The sequence below is a fragment of the Oenanthe melanoleuca genome, chromosome 5 (assembly GCF_029582105.1).
Source record: "Oenanthe melanoleuca isolate GR-GAL-2019-014 chromosome 5, OMel1.0, whole genome shotgun sequence".
NCBI lineage: Eukaryota > Metazoa > Chordata > Aves > Passeriformes > Muscicapidae > Oenanthe > Oenanthe melanoleuca.
Window position 1 is genome coordinate 26,918,081 of NC_079339.1, and position 16,383 is coordinate 26,934,463.

Below are 16,383 nucleotides of genomic sequence, written 5' to 3' on the forward strand. Positions count from 1 at the left end.
ACTCTCACTGAAATTGCCTTCTGCAGTTGTTGTGACCTCTGAAGATATTCTGAGATGATACTGATCACTAGAGGATCAATGGCAACTCCTTTGGTTTTCTCCAGGGGCATCCTTATGAATGCTGTGCAGTCAGAGACATGGACCTTTCAGTGTACATGTGATTGCTTCTAATAACTGAAGGGGAAAGTCCATGGGGTCTGTGGTGCCATCTTGGAAGATCACTGCCCTTCGCCTTGACTGTTATATTTCAATATAACTAGTTTCAGCATTGTCCTGATATGGCACAGTGAGATGGATCCTATTTTATTGCTACTTAAACATTGCTATGGTGATTATATCAGAATGCAACACAAATACATTAATTCCTTTGATTCCTTAGTGTGATAGAACAAGTAGATCAGCCTGTAGCCTAAACTGTGCAAAATCAGTTACATTAAATGCTATCCTTGTACTAATCCTGACCTGCTTGGGTCATTCATAGGGTCTGCAATGCTGTGACTGATGTTTGATGAAAGTGATTAAGGTATAACCACATGCTAATCTCTAAACGAAAACAATGAAATCTCTTTGGTGTCTGCCATCTTTCTCTTTTATAATAATGGAGAACATTTTCATTACACTGAAAAAGAGATCATGGAAATGATATTACTTCTTCTGTTCACAAAGTCAGTAAAATCACATTTCTACGATATGGTTTATCTGCCAATTATTTTGTTATATCAATTTTCTTTTTTGTGAACAGGATTTACTTGTTTCTGTCTCAAGCAATGCAGTACATGTTATATGGCTGATTCCTGTAACTGGAGCAGGGACCCAACAGTTGGTTACTTAATACCATGCTACTGTTTGTGAATAACAAAATAGCTGTTCCCTAAAGTCTCACACTTCAATTTTGCTGGGGCACAAGAGATATCTTTTTCTCTACCTTCCCTAAAGGGGGAATTTGAAGGTTGTACTATTGATCACATAAAAAGTTTGACTGAGAGAGAAAACAAATCTCAATTGCACAGATTTCAGTATCTGACTTCTCTTTTTAGGAGTCTTCTTATGGTTGTTGTTGCCGTTATTGATACTCTGTGTGGAGAATTTCCTGTTCCATCCTGAAAGTTGGGTTGACTCACACAATTTTGAACTTTCCAGTGTTTCCCAAGATGGGTTACTCCTCATCTCAGTTATGTTAGTTGTTGAACTGTATATATTACTTTTGGGTTTTTTTTTATTTTTTAAGGACATGCCATGAAATTTGTGTTAAAGTATTGGTTTAGGTTATTTTCAGTTAGTCTTCAAAATGTATTTAATTTTGTCTACAGAGGAGGTTCTTTAGGATCAGGTGAAGAACGGGGATAAAAAGTAGTCCTGAGGTTGATGAGGTGTCTAGTGGCTTACATTTCTATAGCAGAAAATTTGTGACTGTTGATGCCATTGTGCTTAGAGCTAACAATGTCTCTTACATGGTCTAAAACTATTCAAAAATTGATCTAAGTAATCATGAGGAAATATTTTACTGTCTTTTGAAGAGAGGAAAACATGATTAACCCTTTCGCTGCTGTAGCTATGGGCACCTGTGGTGTTTGTAGATTTTTTTCTTGGAAAGAGAAACTGATCCTTTGTTATTTTTCTTACTGCAGTTCTACCTATGCTATGTTGTTGGGGTGCGCGGGCACATACAAGCACACACCTATGAGCTTTATAGTCTGACTTGTTTAATGATAATGAAAATTATGAAAAAAATGATGATGATGATGATGATGATGATGATGATGATGCCTGTTGCTTAACCCATGTGCTGATATATTCATCATACATGTCAGCTCATTTGGGAAGAGAAGGCAGGAGGGACGAAGCAGCGCCAGCACGCACTACGGAGGACTTGTTCGGTTCCACGTCAGAAAGCGACACCTCGACCTTTCATGGCTTTGACGAGGATGATGCAGAAGAGCCTCTCTCGAGCCGAGGAGGTGGCTGTGGTAGCAGGTCTCCCTCTGCAGACAAAAAGGGCGGCTGCTAAAATAACTTAAAAGACACAGAAACTCTGAGCTGTCTTTTTCACTACTAAGATTATTATTACCTTTTTTTTTTTTTTTTAATTTTAGGTCCTCTTGGGTTTTTGGTTGGTTGTTTTTTTTCCTCCTCCCCCCCTCCTTTTTTTTGTTATTTTTGTTATGTTTTCCCAGTGGGATGTACACTGAAAGCACAAGCATTTAAAGCTCTTGACAACTACTTTGAAGAGACAGAAGATTTTTGACTTTTGTGTTTTGGTTTTTTTTTGTAATTTTTTTTTTTTTTTTTTTCATTTTAATTTGGTTTTTATCCCACCTCCCCTCCTCTTTCTCTTTGGAAACATAAAAAGTGGATTTAATATTTTTTTTAATAGTGAGCAGAGTTGATTTTCTTGTCTTTTAATATATATATCAGCAAACCACAAAAAATACAGATGGGTTAGAGAACAGAAAACAAACCCAAATAGTTTTTTTTAATTATTATTATTATTTATATATTCTATGTATTATTAGAAAAACTACTTTTTAAATAAAAAAATAGAAAAAAACAACAAAAAAGAAATGGATGTCTACTTGATAATAGAACTGTTTCTAGAGAACCACTGTGGGCGGACTCTGTCAGGGGACAAGGAAACCCTTGATGTGATGGTTTCTGCATTTTGAGATTTTGCACTTACTGTAGCATGTGAAGTCTGGCTCTTCTCATACATCTGCTGTGCTACAGGCTGAAAATATATCATCGAAGACCATGGCCTTGTGGAACACATTTCCATCTCCTTCGGACACCTGTACACTCAATAGATTCCTCCTGCCTGCACCCCTTCATGTCTTCCCCACGGCGTTCTACCTTTTTTTTTTCTTTTCCTTCACCCTTCACTTGATGGACAGCAATTTCCAAGCATAGGGATGGAATATGAATGGCAAGTCGTAGACATCACACACAAAACAAAAGGAGGAGCAGAATCCTGGAAGAAATGACATGGAAAAATACCTCATCTATACTTTTCTTTCCATTTTTAAATTTCAATTCACAGCATTTTTCTTGTGTTGCCCTGTTTTTCCTCTCTGTAGTGTCTCATGAGACACTTTATTTGCTTTTTAATAACTTTTTTTGAAATAAACCAAAGCAATACTTATTAAAGTTCCAAGGGCAATGGAGAAGAGAGTGACTCCCTTCCCAGCAGCTTTCCCAGAAAGGAGGAAACATGCAGCAGGATTTGAAAGGTATGTCTGAGCTGAAATGTCTTTCACTCAGTTGTGAAATTTCTTGCTCTGGCTTTTCAACAGACCCCTGACTGAGCTTTGTTAGCAGCAATTCCCATGGATTAAATTGTATTATAAGTATGTGCCACATTCATGCCCCTGGTGAAGCTAATGAAAGTTTTGCGAGAGCAGGATCCAGACTCGTGTACAGTCAGAAGTGATAGTGTAGTTATGTAGTTATGTGTGTAGTTATGTTTTGCTGTCCTAGTGCAGGTAAAAATCTCCCTGGAGCAGGGGCAAGGTAAAGTTCTAAAGATCTCTTTTTACTGATGTACATAGTGCAAACAGGGTGAAATCATGGCTTTATTTAGAGCAAAGGCAAGAGACACCAGAGTAAAATTCTTAGCCTTGCAATAAAAAATTTGGATATATGCAATGAAAGAAGCCAGACCAAATGGATTCAATTTTTCCTGCTTCTTTGCTAGGGTAGTCTGTGAGAGCAATTTCAACTCCCTCCCCTTCCTTCCAATTTTGTAGAAAAAAGAGAAACAATTCAGTCTCTTGATTTTTTTTTTTTTTTTTTATTGTTCTCTTTAGACATGGAATGAGCAGTAGTCAAATTCTGCTTTTAGGTATACAGGCATACATCCAGAATATAAACTAACTGATTACACTAATAATCTGCCTTCAGGATGTTGTTAGAAAACATTACAAATACCTCTGTATGTGTATACCAAAGGACAGTGCATGCTAGAGCCATGCACACTTGCCAGGAGAGAGTCTTGTTTAAGCTTTCCCCATTTTGATAATTCTTTTCTGTTGCTATTGTGTTTCTCCGGATTTATTATAATTAAATCAAGTGTCAGAGCAATTATATTTTGACATAATGCTGTCAATGAGAAGTGTACTTTAATTGATAAAAACATTAATTTCTTCCACAATCATTCCTTTTTTTCCTCTGAAATAGGGCAAGATAAATAGATAATGTTTTGCTACTCTTCTGAATGTGCTAAACTCAGTCCTTGAAGCACCTGAATTAGGTAGCTGAAACCTAAACAAATACATCTTTCTGAAGAACTCCCATCACTGTATAAACTGCAGAATAGGCATACTCTAAATGGAGTTCTTCCAAGTGGAAGTAACCAAGTAACCAAACCACCCAACTGGGTAGCACAGTACCCTCAGAAAGAAGCCACAACACCTCATGAAGTGGATAAAAATTGCCAGCTGACATTTATTACAGATAGCATAGAAAGTATCCTCACAGTTATTTATGTCATTAATGTGTAAATGGATGCTCATTCATTCAATATAGTCCTGACAGACCAAGTAAGGTAAAATTAATTCACTTTTATGGAGTGAGAGTAGTTCTTGGATTCCTGAAGATGCCTTACGAGATTGAGATAACCAACATGAGTTTAGTCCAGCAGGCTGAGCAGTGTGGTAATGACCATAGGAAGGCATTGATCATAGAGAGGAAATGAGGATGTAGAGCTGGAAGCTAAAAGAGTACTTGTTTAAGCTAAGTTGTAAAGTAGTGTTAATGGTGAATATTGCATGGAGTGATGATATGGAAATTAAATACTCTCAGGATACGCAGTGCTGGAGTGAAGGCTGGGAGCAGGGACAGAAGGTTGGTAGCTCCTAAATTAAAAGAAGATGAAAACAATTCAAAGGGGTTTCTACGACCCTCTCATGAGGGGAAGATGATAATGTTAATGAGGCATAAAATATATATGAGAAGGTTTCATAAGTCCAATTAAAAAAAAAAGGACTCTGACACTAGCATAACCAGTTCAGACATGAGAGAACTGCTCAGCATCAAGTATATCTTAAAGGGCAGATAGGTCCCAAACCAAACTTGAGAGGCATAAAAAAGTTTGCAATGTAAATTCTGTATTTTAACTTAAAGTTTATCTTTGAAATCAGAAAGAAATGTGATGCTCTTTATTCCCCAGTGATTTCAGCAGTTCAATGAAACTTTCTGTTCTTCATATATTCTTCAAAGGTGTAGTAGCCCTTCAATTAATCTCAACTCTGGCTATTCCAGTTCTCCTCCAAAGATTCTTATTATAGGACAGTTGGCAGAAGGCTGTCCAAAGATTATCCTGAAATGGATGCTTCCAACAAACCATGTACCAAAATAAGACAACCCCAATGTGAAACGTGAATAAAGGGATATTTCACTTCAGGCCCTTAATGCAGATTTTCTCTGTTTATTCATATAAGCTGTCTCCTCAGGCACCTTTCCACTGCTCCATACTAAGGGATCTTAGGAAACACACTTATTTTCCAGAGTCGTCCTCTGCTAACTCTGATTCATAGATGGGAGCAGAAGAATAAAGGAAGTGGCATGCTGCTTAAGCAGCTGATAAGGGACAAGAAAGGCTACATGGAGTGGGCACTGATCCTTAGCCTATTCCCTTTTGAGGCATTTAATTAGTTGAAATTTTAGCAGGGACAGACCCTCAGCTCTTTCAAGAAAACAGTATAAAATTTCAAGTATGATAATATACATTGAAAAAATTTTAAGCAAATACAGGATTCTGGCATAGAAGTTAAAAAGTCAAAGGAGAACTTGGCATGTGGTAGAAGAAGACCAGAACTGAAATCTGAACTTGCTTCACTTTGCATCTCTTCCCTTCACCCAGACACCCCCAGTTTTGTGGGCTGGATATTTATTTCTTGAATACGTAATGGCGCTTGGAATAACAGTGTATGTATGTGGTAAGGTCATAAATGATGAGCCTAGGCTGTTGAAACCAGGGCCAGAGAGAACTATACCACTGACTTCAGAAGGATTACCACTGGGCTCTCTTAGCTATTGCTTTTATTGAATGAAACCTCCCTGTTAATACTCTTGCTGGTATGGTGTAGACAAGCTCTGAGATGGCCATTTGTTTCAGCAGAATGTGTTATTAGAGTCCCCTCCCCGCATTGTTTTGCCTTTGAGCTTTTACATTAGTTATTCATTTTGAGTTCCAGTTTGCCATTTTACAGACCTCAGCATAGGCTCTTGATTGAAGACAGAGACTCAGTTTGCTGCCTGCTGATGCAGGCAGCAAACAAGAACTGCACCCAGAGACTCAGAGCCCGGACAGTGCTGGGCCACCACTGTGTTCTCTCCTGCCCACTTTGCCTTTCTTTGCTTAATTCTTGCTATAATATTTTTAGATGAACCCTAAAATAACATTTCAAATACCATAAAACTATGGAGTTTTCAAAGCCTAGCTCTTCAGGCAATTTGCCTCATCCCCATGGCGAGTAGTTTTACTGAATCAAATCCTCAAGCAAACATTGTATTGACCCCACTGGGAGTCATCTTATTATAAAAACTGTAAAATCTGCCCAGTGTGTTTTGTGCTGCAACATATGTAGATGTTTCCAATGAACACCCATTTCATATTCTTCCTTTTTTTTTCCTTATTTATATGAAATTCATAGCTATGAGGCACATGCATGAGTTCATGCTTGCATGGGGTTGTTTTGATAAACCTCACAGTGCAGGAATCAGCTGGGGTGAGTTTTTGCTGATTAAGCCATTACAATAAACCCTACCAATCTTTGTTCTCATTGCCAGATATCTACCAAGTGTTGAAAAACTCCAACCTGTATATAAATACCATAGAATACTGAAATTGAGTCAGAACTATTTTGATGTCCCTGTCTGTATTTCCATGAATGCTAAGTTGCCAGTTTCAGAGAAGACATCTTGTAATAACATTTAGGAAAAAACCCAACTCTTGGGATTTCCAGGCCCACTAGCTCTGTTAAGTGGATGCTGCCAGTTCATAGCTTTGACTTATTCTTTTAGTCTCTGGCACATCCTAAGATTTTGGACCTTCATGTAGTCTAGAACTGATATGAGAGATATGGGAAGATATGGGAAGAGGCACTTGCATTTTGTGGAAATAAAGAGATTATTTTATTTGCTACCTAATCCTGCTCAGGATCTTAGCAGTATGTAACTTGGTCAATTCATAGAATACATGCAATGAAAAATGCAGTCTTTCATTCTTTCCAAAAGTTATTGCATTGCTGCCACCCCATGTGTATCATTTAGACTTATGAAAATATCTTTTGTGCCATGTTGTATAAGCTTGTGGCTCCCTACAAATAATTAGTAATAGACCACGGTAATTAGAGCAGGATTTCATAAGCAAAGGTCTTAACCTCTCCTGAAGAGACAGCTATCTAAGCTGAATGATGAAGGTTATTTAATAATGTTCCCAACAATAAAGATTGACAGTGTTCAGTGCCTTCCTCTTGGATATGCTTTTTCTTCTCTCATTTGTTTGCTTTGCGTTCATTTATGGCTTCCACAGTCAGTTGAAACTGAGTCTGTTGAGCTATTTTTTCAAGAAACTAGAATGCAAGCAGTGTTGGAAGTTTGGTTTGTGCTGTTTCTGTGTTTTGTTTTTTTTTTCTGAACACATGCTTTTTTTGTCTGCTTGAGTTTGTTTAGTTTTACTTTGTATTGTACTTTTCCCTCTGCAGTCAGCCCTGCCCTCGTGGATTCCAGCAGCCTTCAAGCAAGACATTTCAGAAGAAGACTGAGAGAAGCCAGGATGCTTTGATACTTCTTTCCTTGCCCTGAGTCTTCTGTACCCGAGTTCCATCTGGCACAGGAGCCTGGACTGTGGGAAGTTGGCTGCCAACTGTTAAGAGAAGTTCTGGGGATGCCCTAAGCTGGTGCAATACAAAGAAGTTTTCTGAAATCTTGATTTCACTTTCTTTTAAGTATATGTATAAACCCAGGTCAGACTGGAATTGATCTACAGTAGAACTGACTGAAAAACAAACAAACTGAAAAAGACAACTATTTTATTTATTTCGATATTTAAGAAAGAAGTGCTGAAGTTGCACAGTATTTTTGTTTGAAATACATTTTACTTCAAATTTTAAATGCAATTTTGTGAAGACGTGAAATTTTAAAAAGCACTTACTTGTAAAATAAAGACTGAATATTTACTTTAAAGAAAAAACTTTTTTTAAATAATGAAAATAAAGGTCAACTCTGCTCTCTCTCTTACTTTAAAGAAGCCATTCATACATGTGCTGGGTATCTTTGTTTTTTGAAAATTGGATGTGGTAAGTGAAGATTGTTCTGGTTTATTTTCTCCTTAATAATATTATCCTGTTAGATGCTTAAAACTTACTTTGCTGTACTGTGTTAGGCACAAATCTGAACAAAAACTGTTGGAGTAGTGAAGACCAGGCTCAGTGGTTGAATTTTTTTGTTACCAGATTTTGTGTCCATTTCAAAGGACTGTCTTCTCCCAGTAGGATTGATGTGTCTCTTCTGCATGGTAAAAGAAGTTTGCTCTTGAGCAACTCTGTGAAATACTTCTGCTGAAAAAGGGGTTTAAGAATTGAAAACAACTCTGTTCATTTTTGTATTATTTTTTGCTTTAGTAATTCCACAGCTGATTGTAAGGTTGTAAGGGAAGTATCTAAACGTTACGTGCTCTTGGGATGGGTCTTGCTGTCAAGGATGATGTCATGTGTAGAAAACTCATGTATTTCAGCCCTTTCTGAAGTGCTAGTGGACTTTGAGAAGCATACACGTGCAACCACGTCTGCAATAAGCAACAGGGGTTACTATGCAGGAGAAAAATACAAGTTCCCATAGCTGCAATCCTAAGTGAGGCAGTAGGGAGGGATGGTCACATCCCAAATTCTGAGTGGGTTGGAATTTTCCCAGTGAAAAAGGTGTTCTTCCTTGTACAAGCACCGGAGTGTTTTGTTGGCCACCAGATCTGCTTGCAGTGGATAGTGCAGGTCTGTTCAGTGTCATGGGTGATGCAGTCCAGTAGGGATGCAGGATGGCCTTGTGTCCTAAGAGAAGAGTATTGGACTTGGATCTGTCTGGCACCCCTATTACAGAGGAGAAGCAAACTGAGGGCAAACCACACCAACAGTTATTGGGATTGACCTCAGGGTCTAGGCAGAAATAAAATAGTTTTGTTAACGTGGCTTATGTTGGCTTTCAGAATGAAAAAACTATGTCTACAAAAATGCATGCTGACTAAGTGAAGCTGACAGAAAACCTGATACTGTGCTGTTTTTTGCACACCTAGAACACAAACTCACCTCACTGAGAGGTTTCCATGTCTCAGTAGCAGCAGACTTTTACTCTTCCCCCTTTCCCTTCTCCCACTTCTTCCCAGATTAAAGCATAAAGTCAAAGATAACTATGTAAGGTAGTCCCGCTCCAACTAAATTTAATGACAATTTGTGTCCTAATTGGGCTCATTAGCAGGATGGGTTTGCTTTGTTCATGTTGTTGGTTTCTAAACTTGCAGTGGGGAACTGCCTCTAGAGGAAAAAAAAAAGAAATAAATTTTAATTTCATCAAAATATGAGACGCACAACTGTAATGAAGATTTGAAAACTGTAGGGTCTATGTTCAGTTTGTGTAATATTCCTTCCAAATAAAAGTTCTGCTTCCAGCGTCCCTACTGTATATTCCTCTGTAAATATTACTTTTCCAAAGCAATTCCAAAATGTCTTTTTTAGTGCAAATAATCTTCTTTTAAAAAGACATTGTAGAGTAACATATATGTACATTTACTTTTCTAAGCTCTCCGTTGTTTATAGTACTCTCTTTGAAGCTTAAAATAAAACTTCCTCCTCTATTGATTTTGTTTCCCTTTTCCATTTTGTAAATTATTACTTTTGTCCCTGGATTTTATTTTGTATTTCCTAATGAACCATGACATTAACTAAGAATTATCTTAATTTTTCTCTTTTACTTTTTCTTCTCCATTCATTGGACTGCAGAAAACGGTCCTGTTGCTTGCTAGCTATAGTGAATGTAGGCAGGAAATTAAAAAGTGCTTCTGTATAGGACTCATTATAAGAGTGTTGTCTATCATTTGGTGATAATAGACGATCTTCCTAAATGTGTTTGTATTTTAAAAGCCTTCTTCATGAGATTATTAAAGTTGCATTAAAGTAGTTTGGAGTCAAAGGTGGAGGTCTAAGCTATATGATAGCTGCTTGCATAGATTTTAGTGACATTGCCTTAGGGAGTCCTGCCCCTACCTGTGCTGTTTCCAGTCCAGTCACTGGAGTAACTGGAAGCTGTTGTTCCCTTTGCATTTCACAGTACTGACATGAACCTTCATTTTCCCCTTACATGTATTAGATTAATGATATGGCTGTATAGAATGAAAAGAGAAAGAGGAAATACTGTTTCAGATTAGATGCTATCTTTTTAGGAAATTCTGTGTGTGACCTCTTCCATAACGTGTTATTTTTTATAAAGCTCTGTTATACAGATGGGCTCCTACATGCCTGATTCTTAACATGTGTGACAGACTGCATGTTTTTGTAGAAAGTAATTAATTATTCTTGGTCCTCTTTTATAGCCTTTCCCTATAAATTTTTATTTTTCACAGGTGTAATCTCGATTTCCATTAGAGTTTTGGTTTTCCAGTCTTTCTTTGGGTCCATACAACTTGAAAACTTCACTGCTTGCTTTCAGACCTTATCTTTACCTGTGCAAGACCTTTGGCCAATTCACTAGAGGAAGAAGGAAACTAAAAGGCCATTTCAGCTACCTTTGCTGTCACTGTGGCTCTTTTCAACCTGTTTGGGATATAACAGAGCAGCTTATGGATTCCTTAGTGGATTGTCCTCAGCTGTTCTGTGGCTAAAAAAGTCTTTGCTTCCTTTTCACTTGTTGTGCACTGGGCACCAGAGGCAGCTGAAAAGGTGGGACAGGTGCCAACTGCCTCTGAGCTGTGCTGAGAAGGCAGCTGTGTCTCCTTAGAGTGCACACAGAGGGATCGGATTGCTGCTTTTACAGCCCCTCCTAGATTCTTCCATTTCCCCTTGGTGATTTGATCTCAGATATTCCTACAACTATCTGAGTTGCAGGCTTAGAGAACTTCTTTTTCATAAGGATTTCATAGGGCAGGTAATCTTTTCCTACTTGAGGGCAGGGAAAGGAGAGGAGGGTTTATGATGGCTCCTGGTCAGTGCTGCTGTTTCTGTTCTTCTCTAAGCTCTCCTTAAGCTTTCTGCTCTGCTGGAGAGGCCAGAGAGACCTAGACAGAGGCTGGACTCAGGGCAAAGCTGAATACTGACATGGGGAGGGAAGGCTGGCAAGGCTGAGGGCTGGAATCCTGTTTTCTCTGGGTGGAGTGAAAACAGCATCAGCTAATTTGCTTTGGCCTGAACTAGAATATTGTACTGGTTTAAGATTTTTTCCAAATTTTTGCCTGCAATCAGAAAAAAAAAAATCTGATTTGAATTTACCTCTTGGATTTGGAGCCTACTTGTATTTAAATCCATCAACCTATAGATGATAAAGAAAACCCATAATGCTTTCTCTCTAAATCCAAGCTTTTAATTCTCATTAGCAATGACACAGACTTCTCTGTACCCCATCCCATCCCATCCCTGGTGTTGATGATGGATGAGTAAGACCTCAACTACATAATGCATGCATAGCAGAGCACATAAGCAATGACTACTGCTCTTAGCTTTGGCTGGGTGTGTCCAAATTGTGCCTTAATGTTTTTAAGACCTTCGTTATCCCTTGGAAATTATTGTATAAAGATTGTATTATGTTTGCTGCACTAAAGCTGGACATTTGCCACAGTTAAGCCCTAACTTTGATTTTAATGACATTATGTGAGCCATCCATCTGTGGCATCTCCCCAGCATATTTTTAAAGACCTAACTACATTTTCTCCTGTTTCAACAAATACTCCTGCAGTGTGCGTTAGAAACTTCTACTATCACATCTGTTATTTCGCTATGTTTTGTCTTTGCAGCCTGTAGTTCTTCATGATTCCATGGGGGTTGAACCATGGTGGGAGAAGGATGGCATTTACCTTCTTGAAAGCACAGATTTTTGGAGCATGGTGTTGTGGCTAATATTGCCAGCCATAATTAGAAACTGGTTTGCTTAATGTTGCCTAAGGCAGCTGGGGTTACTTTGAATGATCTGCAAGCCAGCCATGGCACTGCTAAGGAAAATGCAACATGAACTTTAACACTGAAGCTAGGCAGTGGGCTGAAGCTTTGGAACTTTTGCTGCCTGCCTGAGAGAGCTTGCAGAGGGTACTTATTTTTGGGCAACTCAGCTGATGGATGGTACCTCTTGAGTAGGAACAGACACAGCCTCCCTTCAATAACGTAACACTGAATGGTTTGGGTTTTTTGAAGTGGGATTTATTTTCTCAGTGCTGGTCATCTTCCATAACCAATTTCTCAGTAAAACCTAGTTTATATCTAGGTTTGCATAGGTGTTAAGAGTAATTTGGACTGAACTGTTAAGAGTAACTTGGACTGAAGTTTCTTTCCATTACATTTCTTTAGTCTTTGCTGTTGTGTCCTCATGTCAGTGACTTCATTGTGGACCGCAGGAAGTGAATGAAGATGACAATTTTTTGACAGCCTCCTTTTTTGAAACAGAATAAAGATTTTATGTAATGCTGGAGATAGTTTTGTCTGCATTCTGCAGACTTAGCTTGCTATTTTGTATTTCTTTCTGTAGCCAACAGCCATTAAATTCTTTGAATGATGATTTCAGGAATCAGTATTGAGGCCAACTCCCCAAGGTGAGAAGAAGTGATTGGATGGGAAATAGTGAAAAGCTCTCCTGTCACTAAAGGGGTATTTTTTATTTTAGTGTTATGCAGTGTGACAAGCTTTCAAATACATGTGGCACTTTGTGCAGTAGAGTTTGCATGGAATGGCTTTAAGTCTATGTACAAGAAATTAATTTTCCCCTGTTGGTACAAATCATAGTTGCTTCACATCAGTGCTCTGCTGGGAGTGGCTTAAATATGTTAAACAACACTAAAGTCTTTCCAGCCCTTTATCCAAGTTCAACAACTTGTTTTACAGTACAGTGAATTCTGGGTCAGAAATCTCATCCATTGCTGCAATATCTGGACTTTGGATTCTTAAAGAGAAGGTTCCAAGACTCCTCAGATCTTTCTATATTGACTGTGTCTCTGAATGCATCCATCAGCCTAGAGGCTTAGGATAATTTTTAACTCTCCACAAACTCTCTCTAGGTTGAATTTGCTGTTGTACTGTTCAGATTTGTATATTCATTCATCTGGAAAGAAGGACCTTCCCTGGCTTAGGGGACTTCATTTCCCTTGCAGCCTCTTCATTAACTAGCTCTCCAAGACCCTTTCCTGACTTCCATTAAGGGTGAGATTTTAAAGTACTTAGTGAGCTGAAAGAACAGAGATGAATTTCCTAAGGATATCCACAACCATTATATTCCTCTATGATTGTTTGCATATTTACAGGTATGGAAATATGTGAAGAAGAATAAGTCCCCATTAGGCTCAGTGCAGCTATCACTGAGAATTGCCAGACATCTTCTGGGTCGTGGGATCCCACTTAACAAGTGAACATTGCACCCTCAGCAACTGTTAAAAGTGAAATGATTTGGGGTACCCAGAGCCTGGTCAGACTAACCCATAGGAGAGGATTTCTCAACTTCCTGGCCACTGACAGAACCACTGAGCAACAGTCCTGCTTGCCAATGGAGCAGCCAGTTAAAAGCAGGGTCAGAGGAGTCACAGATTGTTGTAGTACTGTGGAATGCAATTTTCTTTGATTAAATACATTAATATTCTACTTTTTTATAAGCTTTGTTAAATGATTCCTTTGGTGCTGAAAAATAGCAAGACTAGTGAACTGTTTAATGAGGGACATTAGTGTCCCCTGCCATGGAACTAGCTGATTTCTTGTATAGTCTGACGAGGTATTTAGCTGCTATGAGTTATTGGTTGTGTAGGTTAAAGCAGCACTACTCACTTTTTACAGGTTAAGGAATGGCCAGGCCTTTGGCTTCACAAATCTGGAGTGGAAGGTCTGGTGAGCTATAAGAAAAGAGATCATGGATTTTAACCAGGTGGTTTTCCACCGGAAAAACAAACAAACAAAAACTACTGTTTTAATCTCTGGCGGCCTTTTGTTGGACATTTACTCAAAAAGGCTATTGAAACAACTGAACTGAAAAATACCATGGTTAGGATGAAAGATTTTGGTTTGATTCAAAATGAAACACAATCTCTCCTTCTCAATGAAATGACCCTTTCCAACTGCCAACTGTGCACAGGCTTGAATGAAACATTTCATTTGTGACTATTTTTTCTCTTTCTTAAAAACAATTCCCTTGAGTTCACTTTTGAAGCAAGGTACTGCTCCAAAATGAAAGTCCAGCTTCTTATTTGTGAGACACTGGTGCAAAATGTCTCAACCTTTCTGAAAATCAGTTTTTCGCCCTGTCACCTCTTCATCCTTTCTTCCCTCCCACTTACTTTTGACTGAAACTACATTGTTCAAATTCACTCCTTCACTCAGATGTTGAGATCACCTTGAAACTGCATTTTTTAGAGAGTAAACAAAGACATTTCACTCCCTCCTATGACGCTCATACTGATGCTCTTCAGCATGTGTTTATAGCTCTTACTTCCCTTTAGATATTGATGTTGCTGGGAGTTTGGTGGGGAAGCAAAAACTGGCTGTCTTGTTGATGAAATCTCTATTGACACTTAAAAATTCCCAACCAGGCAGGGGCTTTAACTGACAGAGAAGGGAAAAAAATCAGTGTTTTCCAGCTTCTGGCACTGCATTACAAACAATGGAGAGTGTGCATGGGGATCACTGCCTGTTTGGCAGCTGAAAGGAATTTTTTAACTCAACAAGGGACTGAAGGAACTTGCTCCAAATTGGTCTTGTTTGTGTTGAGTGAGGCAGTTCTACTTATGTCTGAATATACAGTCACATTAACAAAAGTGTAAATTATGTTTCTGTGAGAAAGGCAGACCTATTGCATTTTCAGTATGTTCACATCAATTATCAGTCCTTTACCCATCATGTGCTGAATATCTTTACCTAGATGATATGTGGTTACCTCATGTAAGAGCAATGAGGTCACTGTCTATGCAACAGCATGGTGTCTTGTGCATAGTTAAGTTTCTTTACTATTAAAATGATGACATTTAAATAATTTCTCTGCAGTTTGCCATTTGATTTGTAATTTCTGGAACGTGCTGGCAGAGAATTACTCTAGAGTCATTCCTTAATCTTTCTAGATAGTTAGTCCAGAGTTTAATAATACTCTCTCCTTTTCCCCTTTCCTTTCCCCAAATTAATTGGCCTGCCCTGTTTCCAGTTGCATCTATGAGATGTCTGTTCTGCGACTCATGGGTGAAATCACCTCTGAAGTTGTCCCCACAGTCCTTGATGACTGAGGAGGATCACAGTGGTGTGGTGGGGTTGCCTTGATGCTCTCTGAACTGACTGGGTGAGCATGGCCTGTTTTTAGTGAAGAGGTGTCCATGTCATGACACGTCACCTTTGTCACGTTCTCCTGCATAGTCCCAGTGGAGAAGCCCCTGTTGGAGTGCTCTGGGGAAATGATGTGTTCCTTCCACTGCTGCCACTGGCTCAGGTTATTCACCCTTGTTGGTTCAGTGTGAAAACTCTGGAATCTTTTCAAATGCTGCCTTGATATCAAGGGCAGCGCTGTGCAGTGCCGAGCATCCCTGCAGTGTGCTGCCATCTGTGGCTGTGTTAGCGGGGCAGTTTAACACCAGAGGTACTGGGGAAGGACCAGGTATTTGGACAGCAAGTGTGGGTTCAAGCAGGTAGCTGAGTCCTTGTTCATGTTAAAGAGAGGGGAGGAGGGGCAGCGCTGATATCTTGCTTTATGGGGGGATTTAACAAAGGCACTGTGCTCATGGAAGGCTATTCAGACTGCCATTTCCCTAGCATTTTAAATACCACCCCACTCCTCTCATTACAGCTGGGGATTTTGGCTCTCCCAGGAGGGAGGAGATGTTCTAAATGGGCTGCCAGGGAGGTGGATTTAATGCACTAGGAAGAGCCGGCTTCACCAAGTTAAAAAGCAAAACAAAACCCAATCCTCCATTCCTATTTTTAGTGTTTATGACCAAGTATTTTTGCTTGGTTGCTCATTTTGAAAGGGTTTAGTGAGCCTGCCAGTTGATTGAAAGCTCTGTGGTGTGTGAGCTGGCCTGGCTGGGGAGCCTGCAGTGCATAGCGACGAGGTCGGAGCTGTGCCGGAGGTTTTTTTCCACTGCAGTTTGTTGAAGGGTAACGAAAATGTCCCCGGGGTAAAGGGGATGTTGGCTTTCCAGGTTGTGGTGATTCATCTTGCCTGGATAAGCAGTCT

General features: G+C 39.2%; 1 protein-coding gene across 6 annotated transcripts in view; it reads left to right on the top strand.

Annotated features, from left to right (window-relative positions):
• The window catches only part of DPF3 (double PHD fingers 3), a 155,253-nt gene that overhangs the window by 126,327 nt on the left and 12,543 nt on the right, over positions 1–16,383 (top strand). For 2 of the 6 annotated variants that reach the window (XR_008840702.1, XR_008840703.1), the window contains 2 exons: positions 1,812–3,224; positions 7,701–9,843. The exons of 3 other annotated variants lie outside the window; for them this stretch is intronic. Coding sequence is in view for 1 of the 3 variants with exons in the window: in XM_056493873.1 (XP_056349848.1) it covers positions 105–118 (14 nt within the window). In the remaining 2 variants the exon portion in view is untranslated. Of the gene's footprint in view, positions 1–104; positions 1,743–1,811; positions 3,225–7,700; positions 9,844–16,383 lie in introns of those variants that run through there. One more of the 6 variants, XM_056493873.1, reaches the window with a different exon arrangement.